Below are 24,895 nucleotides of genomic sequence, written 5' to 3'. Positions count from 1 at the left end.
CGTGGTGCATCTTACTGGCCTACTTAACAGTTTTATAGGAAGAAAACAGGGTGCTAAAAATGACTTCGGTGCTACTTTAATTGCTGTAAATGTTGTTGTAATTGTTTCTCCTAAAAGCTCACAGCATGCAGCGACACTGCTACGGAATTTATCGCATCACTTGTCCATCGCTAGCACCTCGTATCTATGCCGGTCTACGGCATCTACGCTGGCAGCTGAATTGTTTGTCCCAGTTGTGGCAACGCCTCAACGTCGGCTCCGGCTATCTGACAGGCTCATGACATGCACTATGTCGTCACTTCCACCGCACTTTCGTGATTTGGAAACAAACAGCGGTGCTCCCTCCTTAATTTTCCTTCCTCATTGACTGAGCATTACAGCCTTACAGTTTGCCATTGGGTGTCCAGCCAGCACGAAGGATATACTCGGAGATGGAGCACACAGAAGAAAGGGGTTCAAGCGTGCTGAGAAGAACAATGTTTTCAACCTGAAAAAATGAAAAAAAATAAACAAGGAGCAGTTCTGGTGTGTAGAACATGAGAGTCATTGACCCCCCGTTGTTTTTCTTCTTTTTTTGTATACAGTCAAGCCATTTATTACGATCTTCGATATAACGATAACTTCAATATTACGATGAAATTGCTGGTTCCCGTCAGCTCACCCATTGACGCACGTGTAAACAAGACATCGATACAGTTAGGGTTACCACCAGGCCGGTATTATACCGGCACAGCCGGTTATATGCTCGCTCTGCCGGTTGCCGGAAGTAAGGTGATACCGGCAGCCTTTTGCCGGTATTTGTGGCTCAAGACCTATCACAAGGGCTTTTGCGAGGTTTTCGCTTCAACATTCCACTACAGCTTGAATAAATCTGGAGCAAAGTCCCAACTCCGCAGTCACCAGTCGTTTTCTTAGTTATTCATTATTATTATTATTATTATTATTATTATTATCATTGTTATTCATCAAGTCATGTGTTCGGAGGGGACAAGATCAGTGGTTGTGCAAAGCTATTGGTGGTTGTGTCGAGCCAGATAGAACTTAGGCCGTATACAACCGTCATGAGATCTCCTCCTGCAAAGGCGGCTTTGTGTGCATCGACGCGTTTTTCAGAGTAAATGACAATCCGGTTGCTCCAATACGATCCAGTGTACCGTTCATGCCTGTTTATAGCAATTTCTAATATCAATGATCCAGCCACACATAGGAACTTATGTTTCCTCGTATTATCTCTGTCTCTGTGTGTCCTCACCCACCCCTCACCCACTTTCCCTTTCGACGAGCATTTCCCCTTTACCTCTATACCACCACCACCTCCCCTCAGCCGGTATTTTTCACTACGAAAGGTGGCAACCCTAGATACAGTCGAGCCCACTTATAACGAACTTCACTGTCGCGCTGTATTTGTTCGTTACATACGAGCGTTCGTACTAAGTGAACCTTCCATAGTGAAGCCAGGAAACGTCAGGAAGCTACAAGTATGTGAGTTTATTTTGAGAAAAAGTCAGTGATACTGGCCTGCGCGCCGAAAGCAGAGACTATCACGGGGCGCTCAAGCTTATTCAGTGCGGCCAAATGACAGTCTCCCGGAGCTCTGCTGCACACGAGCCGCGCTTAGGGAAGCAATGTACTCAATCGCTGCCAACGAACTTACTGTCGTTGGGGGAGACTTCGCGTTTTCCTGTCCCTCGCCAGAATCCTGTGGGTCACATTCTGCCCTGACCTCACTCACAATGCCTTCATCCCTGAACGGCTCTGCGATGTCAGCTCCGTCGTCTGCGCAAACAAAGTCGTCCCAACCAGTGCTGGGATAAGCCAGATCCGCGTGTACGGCGCACTTCCGCAACTCTTCGTGGAGCCCATCTTGTTGAGAAGCCTCCACAATCGCACCATCTTCATCGACGGCATCCACGGATAATACACTGGCTGCTGATTTCCATCCAAGAAGCCTTGATCATTTCCACGGCACCAAACAAGGAGATTCGGAACGGGACATTAACAGTCGGACAATCGATCACAATGAGGAGCCGCAGTACCAAATGCTGCCAATAGCACACTTTAAACGCATGGATGCAATGCCTAAGTCCAAGGGCTGAATCTTGGACATGGCGTTCGGCGGTAAAAACAACACTGTGACCGCCGTCAGAGAAGGCTTCACGTGGTGCACAGCACAGTTGTCCAGCACAAGCAGGACCTCTCTCTTTTGCTGTGCCATGTCGTGGTCGAACTCCGCAAGCCACTCGGCAAACAAGTCACGGGTCATCCAGGCTTTCTTATTGTGGCGATAGTGCACTGGCACGTAGTGGCCGAAGTATCGCGGCTAGTGGTATTTCCCGATTAGGAACGGCAGGCACCGGTCACTACTGTCCATGTTCGTACACAAGAGCACAGTTATACGAAGCTTACTGTTCTTGCCACCACTGCATTTGTCCCCCTTCAGTGCATGGGTTTTTGGGGGAAGCATTTGATAAAATAATGCACTTTCGGCAGCATTATACACATCCTGCGCACTGTAGCTTGCGATTGTGGCAATGTTTTCGGCGAGTCACGTGTTGACATCCTCGATGTTGACCGAAGCGGCTTCTCCGGCGACACCCTTGAAGACGATCCCATGGCATACCTTAAACCGATAAAGCCATCCGTTCCCGGGACTAAAATCAGGGAACTCCAAAAGAAACGCAAAGTCCTTTGCCTTTGAAAGCATCAATGGTCCGCGGATTGGTATGTTTCGAGAGCGGGCGTCCACGAACCATTTCAAGAGGACCACGAACCATCTCGACGTCTGCGAAGGTTACCTTGCTGATCCGCTTCCGTGTCGTCGGGTCGGCATTGATGGTGGCGTTCAAAAACTTCTCTTTGTCCTTTGCGATTGTCGAGATCGTGGACCTGGACGAGCCATACTTCCTAGCCAAGTCTGAGTTCTTCTCGCCCCTCTCCAAGTCAGTAACGATTGCAACCTTCGTTGCGATGTCCACGGCTTTGCATTTGGTACCGCATGTTGATGCCATGCTGTGTCTGCAACCTGCCACGCTTCCACCGTCGTGCACGGAACTGAAACTTGCGACGGGCACACAGGCGATATGAAGGGCAAGAGAGGCCAGCACGTGACCCTAGCCCGCACGCGACGCCTAACACGCAGGATTGGAAAGGACGTGCCTGAGGAGGAGGAGGAGAAGCGCGTGCTGGAGGAGGAAAGGGCGCACAGGAGAAGAGGGGAAAAGGGCCAAAGGAGCACTTTCTACGTTTTTTCATGAAAGTTTATTGCACATGTCTGTTCGCAGTAAGCTAGTTGCGGGCAGCGATTGTTCTCTTTATCTGAGAAAAAGTACCCTAGACTTAATGCACATTTTGACGGTGGTGTCATTGTAGTTCGTAATAAGTGAGCATTCGTTGTAAGTGTGACCTTTATAAGTGAGCTCTACTGAGAAGTGATCGCCGCGAAAGCACTTGCTCACGTATAGTGATCAGAATTCTCCCGGCGGCCAGTAAAACGCGTGAAGATTCAAAATCAAGATTGTACCTTTTCACTGAAAGCAAATTGCGGTGGCATTTTGAAGAGCCTAGCCCCTGTGAGCGTGAGCAGTGTGTTTACCCGCACATGACTGCCAGGGATTAAATGCACGCGTTGGCATGCTACGATGGCATCTGCGGTTTCGAGACCCTTTTTGACAAGGAAAGCTGAGTCGCTAGACCTGAAGTTGCAGGTGCTGGTGTAAAATCAGTTGCGAAGTACCGTGGCTTCCAAAACGTGTGCTGGCAGACAGTTGCGTGTCGCCACCCAAACACTCGTCGACGGATTACCCGTGGGAAAGGCGCGTTCTGGTGGACAATGCAGTTCCGACAGTGAGAATGACTACGGCACTGGATGACAAGCAATGGACGAAATCGTCTATCTGAAAAGCTGCGGAGCCTCACGTGATAACGGTGGTTACGTTGTCCTTGGAAAAGCTTTCGACACAAAGCTGTGTCAATTTAGAGACAGATAAAATGCTTTTGCGCTTGCAACAAACGTGCATGTTCAGCGAAGTTCTACTTGTACTGATCTACTTCGTTGCCACGATCCTGAGCAGCAATTTCGTGAAAGCTCGCTTTTAACGGTACTCTGATATAACAATCGAATTTCGCCTTCCCATCAATATCGTTATAAACTGGCTCGGCTGTACTTCTGATTCATTTCACATTGGAAGCTGTACCTAAACAGAAAGTGCTCTGGGTATGGTGGGTAGGGACATGTAGTTGTCTGCAATACGCTAGTACAGTAGCAGACTGATTTTTGGGACGCCGATTACACAGACTCCTTTGATACTTCGGACTTCCACGGGGAACCGCGACCTTCGCCATAGGAATAATATATTTCTACTACAGTTTTTCCGGACTAAAACGCTTGCGGACAGCAACCAATACGATTATTTTTGGGCACTGTGGCGACATCTTCAAAACTGCCATTTTGGAGTGTGCACTTGGATTGGATTGGTAATCGGAATCGTAGACTGCTCTAGAACTTGTGAACCGCACAACTAGGTGACGCCATGGGGGCGGCTAGCGAGCACCGCAGTTTTCAGCGAAAGCACTACCAGCGCTTTTGAGACTAGAAACACTTGTCGAGCTTGTATGGGCTAGCTGTCACTGTTCACCAGCTTACGACGCACTGTCGGTATGACAAACACGTGACGCTCGTGCAAATGCAAGCAGATATCATCACACAGGCGCCACTCACGGCAGGGCACAATTACAGACTACCTTACTGCAGTTCAGTTGAAATCAAGTTTAATTTAGCATATGTCTGATTTTCAGACTGCTGTATTATTCTGACTTTTTTCCAGTCACCGCCGTGACGTTCAATTCCTGGGAGATCACCACGGGTATCCAGGAATAACATTGGAGTGAAGTGTACCTTAAGTGTTGGGTTTCAAATTTACATGGCGTATTGAACACACTCTCAATGGCTCGATGTTTTTGAGTAAAAAATGTGTGTCTTATACGCGAGTAAATATGAAAAAGTAAAACCTCGATAATTTGACCCCTTTTAATTAGAAATTCGGACTACTCACGCGGTCCCGACACAGGCATGTGTTAGTCTATGATGAGGAACAATCGATAGTTCGGAAGCAGTCGTGCACCCACCGCTTAATTCGGATGGTACGACATCGAGGGGAACTTCCGCAAACAGCGTGCGCCCGAACCCCAAATGTAAAGATCATAGAAGTTCCAATGGACAAAGAAGGCAAAGTGTGGCGACACTCTACAGCTGAGAAAAACAGATGCGCACACCGCTATGATTATCAGCGCTGTGAAGTCGTCTGGGGATCTGTTCACAGGCTGTGACACCTCCCTGGAGCTGGAAGGCCGCATATGGAAATTGTGCTCTTTTTACTCACAGATTTTTGTCGTGGTTTATACCCAGAAGACGTCACAATAATCTGAATCTTAACCACTGGATCCTCTGCATGGCAGAGGTTTCAATTGTCGTCATTCTTTTGTAGTGTCTATTGGGTGCACGCTTTAAGCTTAAAGCTAAAAACCAAGAATCAATGTAAACTTCATCACAGGTGATATGCAAGAAATAAGATTCAATTATGTCAACAGTGCAGTATTATGGTAGCTAGGATACCCCACAAGCACTGCAGCCCACGAGAAGGTGACATTGAAGGACAGAAGCAAAAATTTACACGGAGAGAAAAAAGAAAGAAGAGGTCAGGGAAAGAAAAGTACAACGGCATTGTGCAAGCAATATGCCATTGACCGTACCAGTCCAGCATCATTCACTGCAAATTCAGCTATTTTCAGAGTAGATCGGGCATTCAGTGTGCCTGCTCGAGGAAACCTGTATTCCTCAACACCGCAGTCTTCACCAAAAGAAGGCAAGTGCAGAATCTCCACTTCACTTTCGTCCACCACTTCATACAGCATCCGGTACCGAGAGTCCCCTGAAACACACAACGTGTGCAGATTTTTCACTGCCGCTGTGGTGATGAAACCCCCCCAGCTGCCATCACCAAAATAAAGTAGCTGTTATTGCCTCTCGTGGCGCAGTTATACCTGTGCTTTTTGTTGGACACCACCAGAACCCAACATAGCGACTAAACTCTTCCTGAGTAACGTATGGAGGAATCCCAGCACTGATAGGATTATCAGAAAGGCTTGTTCCTCCTGAAAAGGTGAAAAAAGTGAAATTCCACAAAGGTTGAAGGTCATCAAGTGCGTACACCGGATGAGCTCCGAAACTTATGCTGTTGTAAAACGCAGCATTCCAATCTCTTGTCACTACAAGTGCGAAACACACGAGCACAGTCAAATAACTCTTGAAGTAAACACCTTTATCCTTTCAAATATTAGGTTTGATTCTTCTACACGCACTCGTCCACTCACCTTTCCTCGTATGTGTCAGTCGCACCTCACAACCAGACGGTATGTGATGCACCCAAATATCACCGTTGGAGACGAACGCTACCAGGTTAGGGTTGCAGGGGCAGAGTTGCGGGTTTAAACGAGCTGATGTCAAACTGCTCCGTAGCTCTTGAGGGAAATGAGGTGGCTCCTAGGATAGAAATAAGAATGTCCCTTGTCAAGTAGAGCACATGCCGCAGAAAAAACTAAACACAGTCGCTGGGTGTCAGGCAAAAGTCGGACTTTTTTGGACAACACCATCCAGCTATTACGGAACCATACCCCTTTTCACTTTCAGTATTTGATACTGCTACAAGGGCCGCTAGATATTTCAGATGCATTTTGGCATGAGCCCACTTTCTAAGAGTGTGTGACTCCCGATAATTGCAGTGCAACAACGAACAGTGCATTGCAGTTTGCTATTTTGTGCAGCTTCAGCAGTGGCTTTGCCTGTGCAGTGCATGTGAAGAAGCCTGGTGAAGGAGGAGCTTACACGCGTGCATTCAACTGCTTTACCTCAAGCACATCACGCTAACGGAGTTCAGAATATGTATAACAATATGATAGGTTAAAATATCGTCCTCCAAGCTAAGTGAGGAGGACAACACAGCACTCGTTATACCACATGAATACGTGGAGTGGGATGCAACAGCAGTTCTAAGTAACGCGACGTTGACACGCATGACGGCGATTACTAGAGCCCGGATTTTCTGGCACGAAAAAAAACTTGTTTTAGGCGCCTATAAAAGGCACGAAAAATCCCGATTTAGGCACTAACAGTGGCATTATAGGCACTATAAATTGTTACGTTTTTTTCATCTGTAGCACTGAAAGCGCAAAAAGAAAGCGAATAAATCAGTTTTATCCGCAGGAACAATACTGTAAATGGTGGTTGTGACTGTTGTCGTATTTTTTTGCTGCACGATATGCAAAACTTACTGCTCTTACTATGGTCAAAAGACAAGACTTCTAGCCACTGCCACTGGTTTCTCGACACTTCTCGGGATGTCTTGTCTCGGGCAGCATATACTGGCGATATTCGGGCATCTGAATCTTTAGTGCGACGATAAAATTTATGAGTCCTCGAACGTTTTAGGCTCCACCTTCTGGATTTCCTTTTTAGCATTACCACAAGGGTCGCAATAGTATGGGGGATCAAATATGGGGGATCAATTCTGTTTACACTGAATGCGGTGTCACGTGTTGCCTTCGCTCGCGTAGCTATGGCCCCGACAGCCCGCAAGGAAGGGAGCTTGCTAAGGTTGCCAAACTGTAGGGACTTGTAACTACTTTCATACGTCACGCCCTCTCGTTGACAAAAAAGAAAAAGAAAGCTTCGGGGACTCTTCTAGATGTAAGCAGGCAATAACGATGCGCAATCTAGATTGACAGAAAACCGTTACGAAATGTGCTTATACTTTTCAATAAGGACCCACGGGGCACCACAATGCTGGAATGGAGAGAAAGAACGAGTAAGCTCTGTGCCGAGTAAGTGATTTGTAATGCTCAACTTACATTCCAATAGCTTTATACTCGCTTCTTATCAAATGATCGATGTTTTCAAAATGACGTGCGACGTCACCCATGTCAATTTCACCTGAAGCACTTGTTTCGCTACTGCTTTAGGGCCATTATAGGCATTTGTTCATGTTTAATCGGAGTTTTAGGCATCTACGCCAAAATAGGCACTAACGCCGGAATGGCATTTATAGGCACTATCAAATCGATACAGGAGGTTCCCCAGCACCTAATTCGTGCTCATGTATCAAAAAGGCACTATTAGAACCACACGAAAAAAATAGGCATTTGCCTAGGAATCCGGGCTCTAGCGATTACCTATGCATGTTCACTCAGTCCTGAATACACACACTTGAACATGAGAGAACTGATGTTCTGAGGCTGGAACAACATAGAAAGGACAAATACATACCAAGCCTCAAATGCCTCAAATGCAAGGCTTTGTATGTACGAGGGGCGTTCAAGTCAAACCAGGACTTTTCATTTTTCGCAAAAGTAAAATGAACTTACAGGCGAGAAATTAGTTTTATTTTTCAACGTAACCTCCAGCTGCACTAATGCACTTGTCCCAGCGTTTCACGAGGGCTTGGATGTCAGCCGCGCAGAAATCCTTAGCGGCGCATAGCAGCCATGATCGAACCGCATTCTTGACTTCATCGTCGCAGCTGAAGTGGCGACCCCCAAGGGACGCCCTCAGAACGGAAATGGAAATCGCTGGGGGCGAGGTCTGGACTGTAAGGGGGATGTGGCAGCAATTCCCAGCCAAGTTCCTGTAAGGTGCGTGTCGTGAGATGCGCGGCATGCGGGCGTGCATTGTCCTCTAGGAGGAGGACTCCTTTGGTGAGGATGCCCGGCTTTCCGAAACTGGAGGTGTTCATGAATGATAGTGTTCAACGTTCCTACAGAAAGGTCTGTCTTTCGAGCCAGTTCGAGACATGTCATCCGTCGGTCCTTGAGGATCAGGCGCTCCACAAGTTGGATGTTCTCAGGAACTCTGACACTGGGCTCTGAGCCGACTCTGCCGGGATCGCCCTGCACTGATGTACGGCTGATGCACTGCTGTATCGTGGCCATACTGAGCCTGAAGTCTTCTGTGAATTTCAGATGACTTTACACCTTCCTTCACGAGAAACTTCATGACAATTCGCTGTTCGATGTGCGCGTTCACCTCGTTGTCGGCCATCTTGTCCAGCACGTGTCTTCTGTTTTGCACAAACTTTGGACCACCACGTGGTAAACGTGGAGGCCTGTAGTGTGTGAAAATCACAAAAATGAAGTAGCGCGAGACATTTGTACACTCAGGAGACAGAAAGTCCCGGTTTCACTTGAACAACCCTCGTATTTGTCCTTTCTATGTTGTTCCAGCCTCGGAACATCAGTTCTCTCATGTTCAACAGTTGCCGCTTGCGTCGGTCTCGTCGTGTGAATGTGTGTATGAGTAAGCAAAAATGTAAGAGTAAAAGGAGGATGAGTGAGAGAGACTGCTTGATTGTCCATTCAGATGACGCACCCTTGGAAGTGGCACGTTGGGGAGGTGTGTTAGCTTAGCTCAATTGGTAGAGCCCTGGACCGGTAATACACCGAGCCCTACAGCTGGCTAACCTTTTCAGTAGGGGTGTGTGAATACAGTCAACCCTCGATTTATGAACCTTCGATTTATGAATTCCGTCGTTTTATGAACACGAGCACGAGGAACCAAACTTTTTACATGCATTTTTCCCTCGTTTTATGAACCTCGATATTCGAATAATGAACGGAATTTCTGGGAACCAACTAGGAGTTGCCCAGCGATTTTGCCCTAAATTTATGAACAGATCATTCCGAGGTCAACAGAAACCTTCAAAGGGATTGTTTCGTGGTCTTATTTATTATTAAGTCTTCCTGACCTCAATTGATGAATAAGGTGGCCGCTCTCACCCAGAAATTAATAAACGGAGGTTAAAAATCCCTGGGGAAATTCGAGACTAGTCGAGTGCAAATGTGCTGACATCTCTTCTTTCCAAGATTGACACAGCGGAAGGCATGGTCCAAAGCAAAATTAAACAATTTAGTATTGCATAATAAACAGAGTGTGAATGCGCTAAGGTCTGTTCTTTGTGAGATTGATACAGCAGAAGGCATGGTCGAAATCAAAATTACACAATATATTTCATTATAAACGCAATCTCAACTCGGAAATGCTGTTCCATTTGCTCGATAGTTCACTCTCGATAGGCTCACTTAACGGAATTTTCGACTTATGAATCCCTTGATTTATGAATGTAGATGGGTAGAAATCCAGCGAACCGGTAGAGATGTAGGAAGGGAGTTGCCTTAGGACAGAAGCCGCCGATATTTCGAACAGAGACTGTTCTTCTTCTGGACAGAGACTGTTCTTCTTCATTTATGAATGATTTTTCGGGGAACCGAAGGTGTCCATAAATCGAGGGTTGACTGTATTCGAATTCTCAAATTCGAATCGAATATCAAACACTTGAACTATTCGATTCGCGAATCGAATATCTAATATTCGAATATTCGACTATTCCACGAATATGAACGACACAGCCCGAAAGTGGGCTTCACCTGATGCTTCTGTGCATGAGGTGAAGCCTGCTTTACGAAACCGCCCTTGCTGCAGGACCAACACAGGCGGGATGGTCTTTAGTTTAAGATAACGTTATCCAAAGTTAGTTTTGTAGACATCGTCTGTGGAAGGGGTGGCGCCCCTCCCACATGCAGTTTAGCGGTGCCGACGAGGGACTTTGATTTGATGTCTGTGAGGTTGCCTTTAAAAAGTTCTCGAATAATGACTACAGTCCACAAGCAAGAAGGGTGTCTTAAAGATGTCCTTTGCATCTAAAATTTCTGTAGTGCAACTTCCTAGGGCGAGTGCAAAGAAACTAAAAGGTGTTCATAGCAAAGCTGAGTCAGGATGCCAATTCGTTTGTTTCACAAATGGCCTGTGGTTGTCCGAGACAATTACAGCCTCATCCGTATAACGTGCTACTGCCTGGTATAAAATTTTGAAATGAAGGCAACCACTCCAGTACTCCAGTAAGTGTAAGCTCACCTGAAAAGCAGGAAGCACTCTCATGTAAAATTAAAGAGTAGGGGCTTTAAACAGAAGAATTGCGTGGCTCTCTTGTGACAGTTAATGCCAGAAAAATTACACTAAAGCCATGGGCTACAAAATGGAAACTTTTAGTGCGGTATTCGGAATTTTTTCCCCCATTCGATTAGATATTCGATTTGACTTAAAATATTCAGATTCGCACACCCCTACTTTTCAGTGACTTCCATCTTACACACATTTACGTTAACAAAATACAGAAGCCAACACTGAAGATTTTTGTTTAAGTTTGATTTGTACAAGCTTTCGCGTGGAGGTCCTCGCTTCCTCAGGTACAAAGTGAAGTGGTGACACACATAAGTATATATAGTATAGACATATACACGACTAAACACACTTTCTCCCTTTCTTTGTACAGCTGTGTGGAAAGCGACCACCTTAACCACTATGCCACGGGAGTTGGTGCACATAGAATGTGCATCATCATTGCTGCATTTGCTCACATTACGATGGCTACAGTTGATGCAACAGACGACTGTTGTGCTGCCCGAGACAAGGCACACTACCGTATAAACAATACTATAGGTCGAGGATTCGTTTTAAAAAAGTGAACCCGAAAACAGCCCTCGTCTTATAAGCTGGTTAGAGGAAGACAGTAGCTGCCACCTGGCCACACATACGCATCACGCGCGGCGCATCACGTGATCGGCACGATTGGGGTGCAGGCCGCGCGGCTTTCAGGTGGTCGTTTACGACGTGCACAGCCACTCTCAGTCTGTGTTACCGGAACGGCAGACACGCGACGACAGTTCACTGTGAGCTTCAAGCTTGAAGTCATCGCTTTGCTGTAGAGCATGGCAACATGCGTGTGCGCCGTGAAAGTTTTCGCACAGCGTAAAAAGTTTCAAGAAATGCTGCATTAGACAGGACGGATGACGACCTACTGTGGGCAAACAATGTCGAGTTAGTGACATCAGAGTCGGAACCAGATTTGGTAGCGTCCAGTTCGATTAATGAAGCAGACCTTGACTGATGCACAGTAGTTCTGGCGCATCTTTTGGCTCTCTGACACACCAAGGTAATAAAAACACTTTGCATGTCTCCACATTTTGACTCCAGAAAATGGGATCGTCTTATACACCTGATTTACGGTAAATATGTGGGGAAAGCAAAATGCAAACATTTGTGCACTCAACTAATAACTACAGTTCAACCTCAACATAACGAAACCCACAGGGACCACAATTTCTTTCGTTGCATCGAACATGTCCTCGTATTGATTTGAAGGTCACGAATCACGCGAGGGCGCGCTCTGTACATGAGCGTCGATAACTCCTGCTACGATGCAGAAAAGTTTTTCATGAAAAATGGCAACTACAAATACAGCCCCAAAGGGCACCTACAGCATTTTATTCTTGCGTGAAATAGCGGGTTATTTGCGTCTACGTCATGCCTAGAAGACGCGGTGTCCCGCATTGTTCGTATGCCGCCAACGCCTTCGCTGCTTTCTCCATATCGTGTTGCGATCCGTCTATTGCAGTGCGTCTTCCGTAAGGCTCTTCATTGTTACGACATGTTTGTCCCCTTCAAGAAAATAATCTAGGCTGATTTTATCACGTATGCCGCCACGCGAACGATGCGTTTCCCACACATGCACGATGGTGCCTTGCGTCTCGTGCTCTCTGCTGTTACCTTCGTCCTGTACTTGGCTCCAACCAGACAGTTCAAAACCAGCACCAAAAGGAGAAGCATCAGAGGGAAAATCCGTAACCTTCCAATGACTCAAGACTTCCTTTTATAGGCACCAAAATCCTCCCGACTGTAATTGCGCGTGCCATCTTTCACCGCGGGAACAGGACGCTGCTTGCGCCCTTTGTTTTCGTGACCCTGAAGTTGCCTTTGGGGTCATAAACCTTATCTCGTTCTTTCGCTGTATCGAAGCTGCAGCTAAAATGTGTTTCGTTGTAGCGGGAGTTTGCGTTGATCTCTATGGCCCTCTGCTGGGGAATCCAAATTATTTCGCTCTATTGCAAATTTTGTTATATCACGTTTTGTTGTAACGACTGTACTATGTGATTGTAAATATGTGAACAAGGTAAAGGACACAAGAAGAGTAAAGAAGTTAAGAATTGGCCTTCCTTGTAATCATGCATTGCCCTGATCTGCATCACAACACTGACAATGAAAGAATGTGCAGAGCAGAAAGATTGTACCTTTTCTCCGCTGTCATCGCAGTAGAAAACCGACCCACCAGCAGGAAACACAAACATTCCATCCAGGTGGTCGAACGACGTAATTCCCCACATCATGAGCCTTTTCCGTTCCCAGTGTAGCTGTTCCTCTCTTGACAACCTTCCAAAGTGGTGTACAGCATGGAACTTGGACTCCAAGAGGGGCTTCCAAGATGACACTCTCCTTTGAGCACCTCCATCTTCTGATGCTGCATGTACGTGGTTTTTCAATGTCAATTAATGGCAAAAAGAGTGCCACAATACCCTGTCATGATAACATGGTGCTGATCTTTAAACATATTCAAGTAACAGGCAATTACCATCACCCTGATAAGCTATTTCCAGATTGGGTTCACTAGTGACCTGCCAGCAAAGAGAGGGAAGCGCCAGCATTAGTACACTGGTACATAAGTAACGTTTCTGTGTTCTCAGCAGAGGCAAAAAAAAAAAGCCTATCAGATAGTTTTCATAGAATTTAACAGATTTATGAGAATTCATAATTTAACGGATAACATGTCTGGAACTGGCTCGAAAGACGGACCTTTCTGTGGGAACGTTGAACACTATCATTCATGAACAGTTCCAGTTTCGGAAAGTTAGTGCCCATTGGGTCCCGAGGCAGCTCTCCGTGTTGGACCAGCAGAGAAGACTGGAAATCTCCCAAGAGCTAAGGTACCGTTTCGACACTGAAGGACAGCCGTTCCTTGATTGGATCATCACGTGCAATGAAAAGTGGGTGCACCATTTCACTCCTGAGTCTAAACGCGCATCAAAACAGTGGAAGCATCCGGGTTCGCCAGCTCCCAAGAAGTTGCAAAGCACTCCGTCAGCGGGTAAGGTCATGGCCACTGTTTTATGGGACAAGGCTGGCGTTGTTCATGTTGATTTTCTGCCCAATGGTACTGGCATCAATAGTGGACATTACTGCCAGGTTCTCAGGGATGTGCATAAGGCGCTGAAGCAAAAGCGGCCGGGCCTCATCACCAAAGGAGTCCTCCTCCTACAGGACAATGCACGCCCGCATACCGCGCATCTCACGACACGCACCTTACAGGAACTTGGCTGGGAGTTGCTGCCACATCCCCCATACAGTCCAGACCTTGCCCCCAGTGATTTTCATCTCTTCGGGCCACTGAAGGCATTCCTTGGGGGCCGCCATTTCAGCTGCCACGACGAGGTCAAGAATGCGATCCGATCATGGCTGCTACACGCCGCTAAGGATTTATACGCTGCTGGCATCCAAGCCCTCGTGAAACGCTGGGACAAGTGCATTAGTGCCAGCTGGAGATTACGTTGAAAAATAAAACTAATTTCTCGTCTAAGTTCATTTTACTTTTGCGAAAAATTAAAAGTCCCGGTTTGACTTGAATGACCCTCGTACTACCAACACCACCTAGAAACAAATCCTGATTGCCTGAATGAAAAATTAAGAGACTGCCGTCATAACGTCCTTCATGGTGCTGAGCCGCTTGGCGGCAATCACCTCGAATGTCTTCTAGGCAGCAAATAAGTGCACCAGATGAACTAGGAAACAATGTGAATTGTCTGCGCACTGCCCTCAGATTTGCCGTTCAAACTTATGCCTCCATGATGTTTTTGCTGCTGGGGCTTCCTCAGCTGCTGAGGTGGTATCTTAAAATTAGGGTATGAGGTTTTTGGGTTTTACCCAATTCTTCCCCGAATTTACCCCTCAAATCGCACATTTCGTGACTCGGGTAAGACCAGATTTCTCCCCGAATCGGAGGGGACTTTTTTGTCGCGCGACCTGGTAGCATGACGCACGGCATGACTGTGGTTAGTGGGAGAGAGGGAGGTACTATCAACAGAAGGAGGAGACACATCATTATCAGGAGACATCTGGACGAGCTGCCAGTGTCTTGTAGGTAAGCCTGGTGGGAAGGCGAGGCGGGCAGATTTCGTGGACCGCAAGCGTAGCAGATGCGGGTGGGGCCGGTGGACAGTGGCGTACCACGACCGGTACAGGAGCGTGATGCTCGGGAAGGTGCCGCTGGTGGAAGCCCGAGGAGTGCCATCACGAAGCGTGTGGCGACGTGAGCTGGGTAGATGAGTAAGGTGGGTAGAACCTTTGTTTTGCGCGGCCGGGCGTTGCGATGAGTGGAGCCGCGGTGGATTGACGTCGTCGCCTAGCGGTTCTTCGGTAGAACGATGCACCGTACCTTCGAAGATAGCTTCGAGTGTGGTCTTGCAGAAATGTGGGATGGTACTCGGCCGAATTATGCCGAACATGGTGTTCATTGTTCGGGTCACCAAATGTAGAGGACGATGGTCTTCCTCCACATGAGTCCTGACCGGAGATGACGGAATGTCCCAGCGGGCAGATGGACGTGGCCTCACGCTAGGACGGTGCATGTAGAACTGGCTGGCAGGTGCAGCAGCGCGTGCCAGCACAGGCGCGTCTTCATTGTCGTCCACGGGCTGCCACACTACGCTATGTACAGAGGCCTGAGTAACGGATGAGCTCCAACTTTTCAGCACACTCCTCATTTTGAAGCAGACACTATTATTACTCAGCTTGGAAGCCGTTTTCGTTTTATATCTCTGATACGTGTAACAAGCCTAATAAACCTTATTTTTACCTGTATCCTGTCATTGCAGAAACTTTACACCCAAATCGGATGCTGGTGTTTTCCACCCCATTTTTGCCCCCCAAGTTTGAACAACAAAAAAAATAAATTCCCATAACGGTCAGACCCTACGTATAATATCTCAGCAGTTTGCTGGAGGGAAAGTTGGCCAAATAGACTGCCTAACGATATTAAATGTTGCAGTACTTGTTTCAAACACACCTCTCTGGAGGCAACCCTCCCTTTAATGTGCGCAAGTTTGTAAGTGCTGGAGCCTCCAGGAGAGCTTGCAGATTACCTCCCAGTGGCCGAACTTTCTCTTCGTTAACTGTATGACCCACAAAGAGGAGCTCTTTGGCCCTAAAGATGCATTTGTCATTTAACTGCAGTCCTGAAATGCACTGCAGAACTTTGCGTAGATTCCTTGCATGTACTCCACTTTTCCCACATACGTATAATAATGTTGTTCGGGTAGTGTAATACCCCTCTGCAGCCTTGTAACACATTTGCCATGAGCTTCTGGAATGCGGACCGTGTCAAGGCCAATACGAAGCATACTTGTTTGTACTGGAACAGCCCATCACGTGAAGTAAAAGCAACGAGATCTTGACCCATCACTATCGTAGACAACTGAACTGCATAAGTTGGTCTGCTATCATAACGGTGAGCGTTTACGATGAAGAGCAACATATGAAACATGCTGTTGAGTGCTGGAGCGCATTTTTTGTTTAGTTATGCCCCTCATTTAAGTGCTGATGTTACACTAGGATATGGACACTATCACCTTTAGAGCACTGCACGGGCCCCGACCCGGCCGCGCTTGTTATTGGCTGTGTGCTCCGGGCCGGGCCGAGCCCGGGCCGACAGAATACGCCAGCACCACGGGCCGGGCCGGGCCCGGGCCGTTAAAATACGCCACCACCGCGGGCCGGGCCGGGCCCGGGCCGACAAATATGTTCCCGAGAGTCAGGCCCGGCCGGGCCACGCAGCTAATTCCACACATTGGAGATGCATTAGTTCATATCATCATGCGCTTGCGTCATTCCTGCAAATTTTGCAAAGACAAGCAAAGGGTACTGCATTATGCATATGATTCGACCCTCTAGAACATTCTCCAAGCCACTTTACATTGCTCCTCACTCCTCACATATTTCACAATCACTTTGGCAAAGCTTGGCGAGAGGGATAGGGACTGGGAGAAGCAGTTTGTCGACAGCATGCCCTATCTCCGCAAAATCTTGACAGTGTAACGATAACCTCGCGCCCCGTGCGTTCTGGATTTAATTTGGTCTCGTGCGGTTACGGTGTTAAACCGCCATCACTTGTATGTTTGTCTTCTCTCCTTATAAATTTACTTATAAATTTGTTTGATAATCGCCAGAAACGCGTACGTCGCGGCTGGAAATACTAGGCCGGGATCTACTCGCCGGGTCACCGGGCCGGGCCGGGCTCTATTTGCTTAGACGCCGGGTCGGGCCTGGAAAAGTCGGCCCGTGCAGTGCTCTAATCACCTTTGGCAAAACCACATGCAGTTCAGTGACGATCAGCTAAAGTAATATGTAGTTTCCATTATACATAACATGACATTACCTGTTGCTGTCCGTCGTTATGTTACCAATCAGGCAGAGAAAACCACCGGATAGACAAGCATCAGTGGGATCTAACAAGTACGCAAGTGGTGACAGTGACGTTGCTAACAGTGATTGCAGCCTGACAGACAATCATGCTCAGGACCAGAACAAGTAATATATTTTGTGTGTGTTGTATTTTGGTGCAAGAGATGCGATTCAACGGTTGCAGGTAAACATGAGCACCACACAGGGCAAGCATGCATCTGGAAGTACAGTCCGCAACTGATTTTTCGGACACGCTTGCGGAACGGCCACGGGTTAATGTATAACAGCCCAACATGCAACAGATTAATCTATAACATCATCCAAAATTTCGGACGCCGTACATCTCAATCGCTCGATATGTCGCATGGCAGTTCCGGGTCCATGAGAGCCATGTGCAGTATTGGAGGAAACAAAAAAATCGTCTCCTGACAGCCGGGCCTGTGAGGAAAGCGTTCAGAGGTCCCAAACTGGGCAAGTACCCGGCAGTCGAGGAGATGTTGCTGGAATACGTTCAGAAGGTACGGAACAATGGATGCGCTGTATCCGCTGAATTGCTGCAATAAACCTCTACCCGAGAAACGTCATCATGACGTTGATAGACAGACTGAAACCGAAACAAATCGGAAGGGGAAGGCTACGAATCGGCACGTGTTCACTGCCTCCTATTGAAAGAAAAGTAGTACAGAAGGTCGCGTCCCTTTCAGAGACCATCGTAATCCCCTCAAGACCGTGGCTTTCGGGCGCGACCTTGTTCGCCTCTAGCTTCGCGCATAGTGCAACTATGGGCACCGTGCACTAGCGAGAGGACGCTGCGGTCGCTTGATCGGCAGCGCCACCCGTGGCGATTTCGCGCGTAACGGTCTGGTACTGACGCCATATCGGCGCCTTGGCGTATGTAGCTTTGGTGCGTACGGGTGTTTTACCGAATTTTATATGTCGGCTTTGGGGCTTTGGACACATTAACCCGTGAGACTACTTGTGTGGAAGTGGTTTGTCACGTTACATGTACGCGATGGGGAAGCTTTTTGCACGTGGAACATTATGTGTCTATGCACAATGTGTGACACAGTGTGTAGCGCAAGACAAGCGTGTAGTATTCGTGGCCCGTATTTACGTGAAGTTAAGTGCATATTTATCCGCAAGGGACTACTAATTATAGACTACACATCAGAGACTAGCTACGCCCAGTACCTGCGCTATGAGGACAGAAATCTCTCACTGAAGAATTCACATGAATAATACAATCAACAAATTGGAATATACATTACGAAGATAGCGGGAAAAAACGTTCTCGTTTCTTTCTTATGCATAATGCATATGATAAGTTTCTTAGTCAAATAATTCCCAATCTTGCATCGCTCAAGGCGGGGGATTCCCTTTTAGCCCTATGTGCTTGGATTTGATGCACAGTCATAGTAATAAAAATCAATCAGTCAATCAAGATTGTTTCAGGATATAAATAAGGCGTGTTTTTGTTTGAAACTGGATATGTAATGATAATAATGTTTTATTAGTGCTCAACAACGACCACAGCGGCCTTAGTATAGGTGAACATAGCGCATCAGACACATTGTCGCAAATTGCAACATAGAAGCAGCCAGAAATATCACGCAAAAGAAACACAAAACAAACTATGCTAAAAAATAAAAAAAATGACAATAATTAAGAAGAAACAGTGAGGTTGCTGTTCGACAAACGCATGATTACTTTTGTGTGTGTGTGCGGACGAATAGGAAGGAGCAAAGAACCACTTGTAAACCGAGATCACAAGATTTGGCAACGATAATAAGATCATACGGACAGAATGCACCTACATAAAATGATGACGGCTTGCGAAACGCAGTTCTGGGAGGACAAATAATTCCCTGTGTTCGCATGCAAGCTTTATATTGAAGGAAGACGAGGTCCAAATCCAGTCTTCGCCGACACGCCGCACAATTAGGGTCCGAGTAAAAGAGATAAATACTGTACGACATATGGCAGACGCTAATTTTAGCCAAGTTCCACGATGTTCATTGGTCATTCATTGGTGTATTTCGCAACTTTTTCACGTCAGTTGCTGTGCTATAAGTCCGCATCGTGACGCTCAACTGGTCATTGGCAAATATACTAAATGCAAGGAATGAGTTCTCAGTTTGAAACAACGGATTTGAGCGGCACGTTGGGTGGATTGCCGTGAAACCGCACTCAAATACGTGATCGGCGGGACGATACAGCGAGAAGGAAGAAAACTTTACGGCAAGTTGCCTCTCTTTCACAATAACTTGATTGTCGTGGCAGATTACCACATAGAATTAATTTCCATTTTGTCCTCTTCTTCAACTTTCTATGCAGGCAGCTTCAAATCGCTCTTTTGGAACGGCGAAACTAGCACAGCACTGCTAGACGCTGCTTGCTGGTACGAGGGCATTACGCCGCGTTTCCCCTCGAGGGGCCCCTGCCGTCGATAGAAAACTCTAGCGCACGGTGCCCATACCAAACTGGTGGCACTGTCGAACACTATGACATCACTTGTTTACAAACAGGGAGAGGTCTATTTGAAGTGAGGCGTACTGCAACCACGAAAGATGTACCGGCGACGTCGTTCAAAACAAGCAGAGGCTGGGTAACACAGTTCAGGTTGGAATAAAGGTATCGTTACTGTTATTGTCCATTGTTACTTGCTATCTGACGTATGCGGAGAACGGGAGTACGTGTAATTTGGAAATGTTACACATGAAAACGTGCATAATTTGCGCACCCCCAACTTTTCCTCGATTTTTGGCAGAAAAAAATGTGCAAATTATGCGAGTAATTGCTGACAGACGCGACGTAGTACACACAGACGAGACAGATGATGTCGCACACTTTCAACCACTGTTCTTTGTTACAATGTTATGAGAGGTAAATACGGTATGGTACGGTTCTTCTACGTGTCGTACTTAGCGGGATACAAGCCATCGAATACACTCCCGAGCAAAGTGCAGATGTCACAGAGCTCATTCATTTGTCCATTCCCAATCACAGCCGTAAGAACGTGACTTCTCCTGCGCCGCCTCACTGGCGACTGCGACGACTGTGATGACAGAGCTGTACGAGTTTCAGTATTCGAGGTGCCCATTTTCTTCGCTTCTATTACCCTCTTCGCAGTGTAAACTTTCCATCCAGGTTCACATCAGTACAAACAACCATCTTTTACGGTTATCTGGGATAACCTGTCGCAACCCCTTTAATAAAACAATTCAAGTTGACACTGAGCCATGCGGCACACTTTTTAAACTAATCGACAAACACCCTGCTCTTGTCCCTTCATGTGTGTTTTTTCTGTTTCTCCTCAGGCTCAAGGATCATGTTGCCTACAAGTTCTCGATAGTTCCAACTACGGCGGCCGCAGTTCGATTGAACCTGGACAGGATTTGTAGCACACTACACTCTGCTATGGGCCAACTTCAAAGAACAATGTACGTGGACAAATTCTACTCCAAGCCACATTTGGGTGCAGGGCTGATAACAATAGACCAAATATGACTGACGCCAACATCTGACGTGCAGGATAGGAAGAAATACATGGGAAAATGGTGACTTAGGCTCATCTGGAAGTAACTCACTCTCGTGTGCTTCTGACACATCAGCGTAGTGAAGCGTAATTTCTCTCCCAGAGGCCAGAGAGCTGAGAAAGTACAGCCGCATTGCTGGAAGTCCCCTCTCGTCAGTGATAGACCGAAAAGCAACATTGCTAGGCACACGGCTTGCAGTCGAATAGAGCTGGCACCGCACTTGCCGTACCATCTGGCGCATTTCCGACCAGTTTTTGCGTGGCTGAGAGGAGGTGGAATTGGATGCATTGGCAGGCGGCGGGGTGGTATCCATGGGTACCTCCTGGAAGCAACAAAACAATTATGAGCATTGAGGCTGGAAGTAGGTGGTCATGATGAACACCTCAGAAATGGATGCATGTTCTACGTATCATACTTTTTTTTCCCCGTCAATGTGCACACTGATTAATATGTAGGACCAGCCTCAGTAGCTCATTCAGTAGCATGCTGGCTTGCTGAGCTCGACACTGCGGGTTCAGCCCTGGCTGAGTACGAGAGCAATGCAGGGGAGGTAAACCCCGCTTCCAGCACTGTGTGCCGAGATTTCCAGCATGAGGTAAAGAACTCCCAGGTGGTCGAAATTAACTGCTGTCCCACCCTATGGCACGTACGCATGTCACCACACTGCTATAGGTTAACTCATCTTACATGTAAACCTAAACCCAATTATTATATTGGCCTGTGCAAATAGTAATCTTCAAATTAGAGCAAATAAGAAGTGAATAGATAATGTAGTCGAAGCAAGTAAGACGTGAATAGTCATTTTATCGATCCGAACACACGCAAAGCACATGTACACAATAAATGCACACGGACCTTCACATGAAGCACCGCTCCCTTTGTTGTATACGCTCGTTTTTAGTCTTACGAGTGCTGCTGCAGGACTCCTAAAATAAAGCGAAATGACAGTTTGGAAGAAATATTGCTCCGATTTAAAATTTGAATACAGAATTTAATCATTCGCTTCAATCCAGTTGTTTTTGTATTAGAAAAATCTGAATATTCATGCAGCACTACTCATATTGTGACACACTAGAATATCCCGCCACAGGGGACACACAAAGAAAAGAGTATGTCTCAAAATTACACACAAGAAAGTGACGCTATTTGGTTTTCCAAACTGAACTGTCTTCCCTTTCCAGTGCCAGCTACAAGATTTGCGCTAAACACAGTTGCTACTGGGCTTTATTTTTTTATTAGCTGCACCTATCTATCATTATATCCGTATCGAGCATTGTGTAAAACCAGTTTTTATTCCCGGATTTGCGTTATCATTACTTTCGATAAAACCTGAAAAAAACTCCAAAATGTACCTTGCCAAAGTACAAATTCAGGCACCGAAGCACATTCAACTTAGTCGATCAGCATCTCGTGTTTATCTGGAATGCGACACAAGCTTTTTTGTTTTGTGTTTTACGTTCCACCTGGTGTATACCCATATAGTCAGGTTTTGCCTTATTTTTCGGCTCCTGAAATAAAACCGGATTTTTACCTGATTTTCAGAAGATGTATATCCAGAAATCACAAGGGTCTACACATGTATAATGTACTGTCAATATGCATTAATGCACTAATTGTAAACATAGAGAAACTTCACTAACAATTCATAACTGGAATCAGTGTCGGACAGTATCCTGGTCTATAAATATTGACACAGCTAGCTTATTCTTCAACATCACCCTTGTAGAGAGGTGCCTACTTTGCAGGGCAAGAGCAGCATCACGTTAGTAGCCTGGCAAAAATTGTTCCAACTTTCCCTCTCTGTTACATGTTACTGGCAGCTGGGCAAGTTTTTCCCTCACCAGGTTGCTTTGAGTCGGGAATGTGCACCCATCATGTATCTGAGCACGAGGAGCATAAAATATCAAATACGCAGATTTATTGTACAGATACTATTCGTGGCAGAAATCTGATCCAAAAAGAGCAAACTGAACAGCAAGTAGGATGGGTGTCGGGACCTGAATTACGTAACCCAATTTCATGAGCAGGTGTCCTCTTGGCAGGCGACATCATGCGAATAAACCTTGCAATTCAGAAGCAAGAAAACTGGCAGGTGACACATACTCTCCTGCATACTCATTACACGTTCACGTCTAGTTAATAATGTATGTGCGCATGTATGTTAATTTTGTGACTGATAGTGTAAGTACCACAAACATTGTTTTGAAGGGCGTAAGTGAGCACATGGTAAGTGCTGCCATTTTTTAGGAATTCTTACCATCAATTTGGTACGCAGTAAACAAGGATTAGTTACAGCACCGGGCAGCAAAAATACCAGAACCAATCCCCATTCCAGTTGTGTGATATGTGTAACATGTTTAGGCATTGATTTGGTAGGTGTCACCATTCCGTAAGTTAGCTCTACCTCATTGGGAAGGCAAGGCAAGCTGCCAGAGCCGCACTAACCTAACCTATCACTAAACTAACCTAAGACATCATACAGCTGTTAGTTTAATGTTAGGTTAGGTTAGTGCAGCTGTGGCAGCTAGCCTCGCCCCCCCCCCCCCACCCCAATCGAAGCAATGCCAATGTTTAATGGAATTAATAGGCACGTTTCGGTCACTGTAGGTGCAAATAGTGTTCACATATTTTAAATATTTATTAAAGCGAATATATGCGCTGCAACAGATCACTGTCAAGCACTGAAAACATCAGTTGCTGAAACCTTTCAAGAACTGCGCCTTGAACGTAAAAGACATGCTGAACGTTACCACTCCAGTTCGTATAAAGAACGCGGTCAATAACCGCCCCGGTATGAGACACCCGATGTCTGCACAAACACGCTTCATCCTTTCTTATCAGATCGCCAGAGCTGTCTCCAAGAAGTAAAAACACCTCCAAACCCTTCTGTCGTGCACTTTATCTGGCATGGTCAGGTAATTTTCGAGAGAAGGTTATGTCTTACGTTTCTCGTGGGGCAGTGCTGCTTCAAAATTGTATCCGAAGATGTGGCGACAAGAAGACGATGACGTCTACGGTCAGGGTTCTTTGTACATGGGTAGCTGCTGTTCTATATAGAGTCACTCTAGTTATAACGTCATTAAACTGCAATAACTCAAACATTTGGGGCCAGCAGTTCGAGGATAAAGCTGCACGTAAGATCACCGAGAAGCAGTATAACGTCTTCGAGCAAGCGCGTTGTTTCTTTGGATCCCTTGTGACCTCACTAATAAAAATTACGAAGTTAAAGGTTACTGCACAACAAGAAATTATTCACAAATCTGAAAAGCACTTCAGAAATGGAACCACCACCGTCGCCGCCATTGTTTAGATTGTGTGACAGAGCTGCCACCTACCTAAGCGGGCGGACGCGCAAGAGCAATCTGGGGACAAATGATCTCTCGTATAAGCCGCACAGCTTGTTCCCGCAAGACTCTCAAGAATGGGCAGTCCTTGATACGTCGTTGTTTAAGTGGCATTAAATGCGCGTAATTGCATGTTGCATGTAAACACATTGCATATTTTGAAATATGGTAAACGCTTCGCAGTTGTTTGGTGTTCCATATACAAAGTGAGAGAAAAAATGAATTTGGCATAGGAAGTAAAAACCTTGCTCAAAATGCCAAATTTCTGTGTTTACTATACCACCGGTTTTCTCATTTGCCCTTACACGAGTTTCACTTGTACAAGTATATGAGCGAAATTGATATAAATCTACGTTTTTCTTTTGTTTTTTTTTTCCTGTTAAAGGTCGTGACTTGTTCCTTTCCATTGTCTTTTCTTTTTTTTTTTATGCTTGGTTTTCATTGAATTGAGCTTGACTTTTTTACTGACAGTCAACATTTTCTTTTCTTTTTCAGACCTTTTGATGACTTCTGTCAATGTTGTTAGATTTTAATCATCTCTTTTCGATATTTATGGATTTAGATGGGCATTGATGGCTTGTTCTGTATGTAGATGGATTCCAACTGGTCTATGGTAGACTATGATG

At 46.2% G+C, this 24,895-nt stretch overlaps 1 protein-coding gene across 1 annotated transcript in view; it reads right to left on the bottom strand.

Moving 5' to 3' along the window:
• The window catches only part of LOC135385441 (dipeptidyl peptidase 9-like), a 63,482-nt gene extending 39,240 nt beyond the window's left edge, over positions 1-24,242 (bottom strand). The window contains exons 1-7 of the mRNA XM_064614750.1: positions 23,870-24,242; positions 20,977-21,247; positions 13,171-13,397; positions 6,370-6,538; positions 6,040-6,150; positions 5,749-5,927; positions 387-487 (exon numbers count right to left, since the gene is read on the bottom strand). Coding sequence (XP_064470820.1) covers positions 387-487; positions 5,749-5,927; positions 6,040-6,150; positions 6,370-6,538; positions 13,171-13,397; positions 20,977-21,238 — 1,049 coding nt within the window. The 5' untranslated portion in view covers positions 21,239-21,247; positions 23,870-24,242. The remainder of the gene's footprint in view (positions 1-386; positions 488-5,748; positions 5,928-6,039; positions 6,151-6,369; positions 6,539-13,170; positions 13,398-20,976; positions 21,248-23,869) is intronic.
• Positions 24,243-24,895: the final 653 nt, after the last annotated feature.

The sequence above is a fragment of the Ornithodoros turicata genome, chromosome 2 (genome assembly GCF_037126465.1).
Source record: "Ornithodoros turicata isolate Travis chromosome 2, ASM3712646v1, whole genome shotgun sequence".
Lineage (NCBI taxonomy): Eukaryota > Metazoa > Arthropoda > Arachnida > Ixodida > Argasidae > Ornithodoros > Ornithodoros turicata.
Note: the sequence above shows the minus strand (reverse complement) of the source record. Positions and strands in the feature narration are given on the sequence as shown.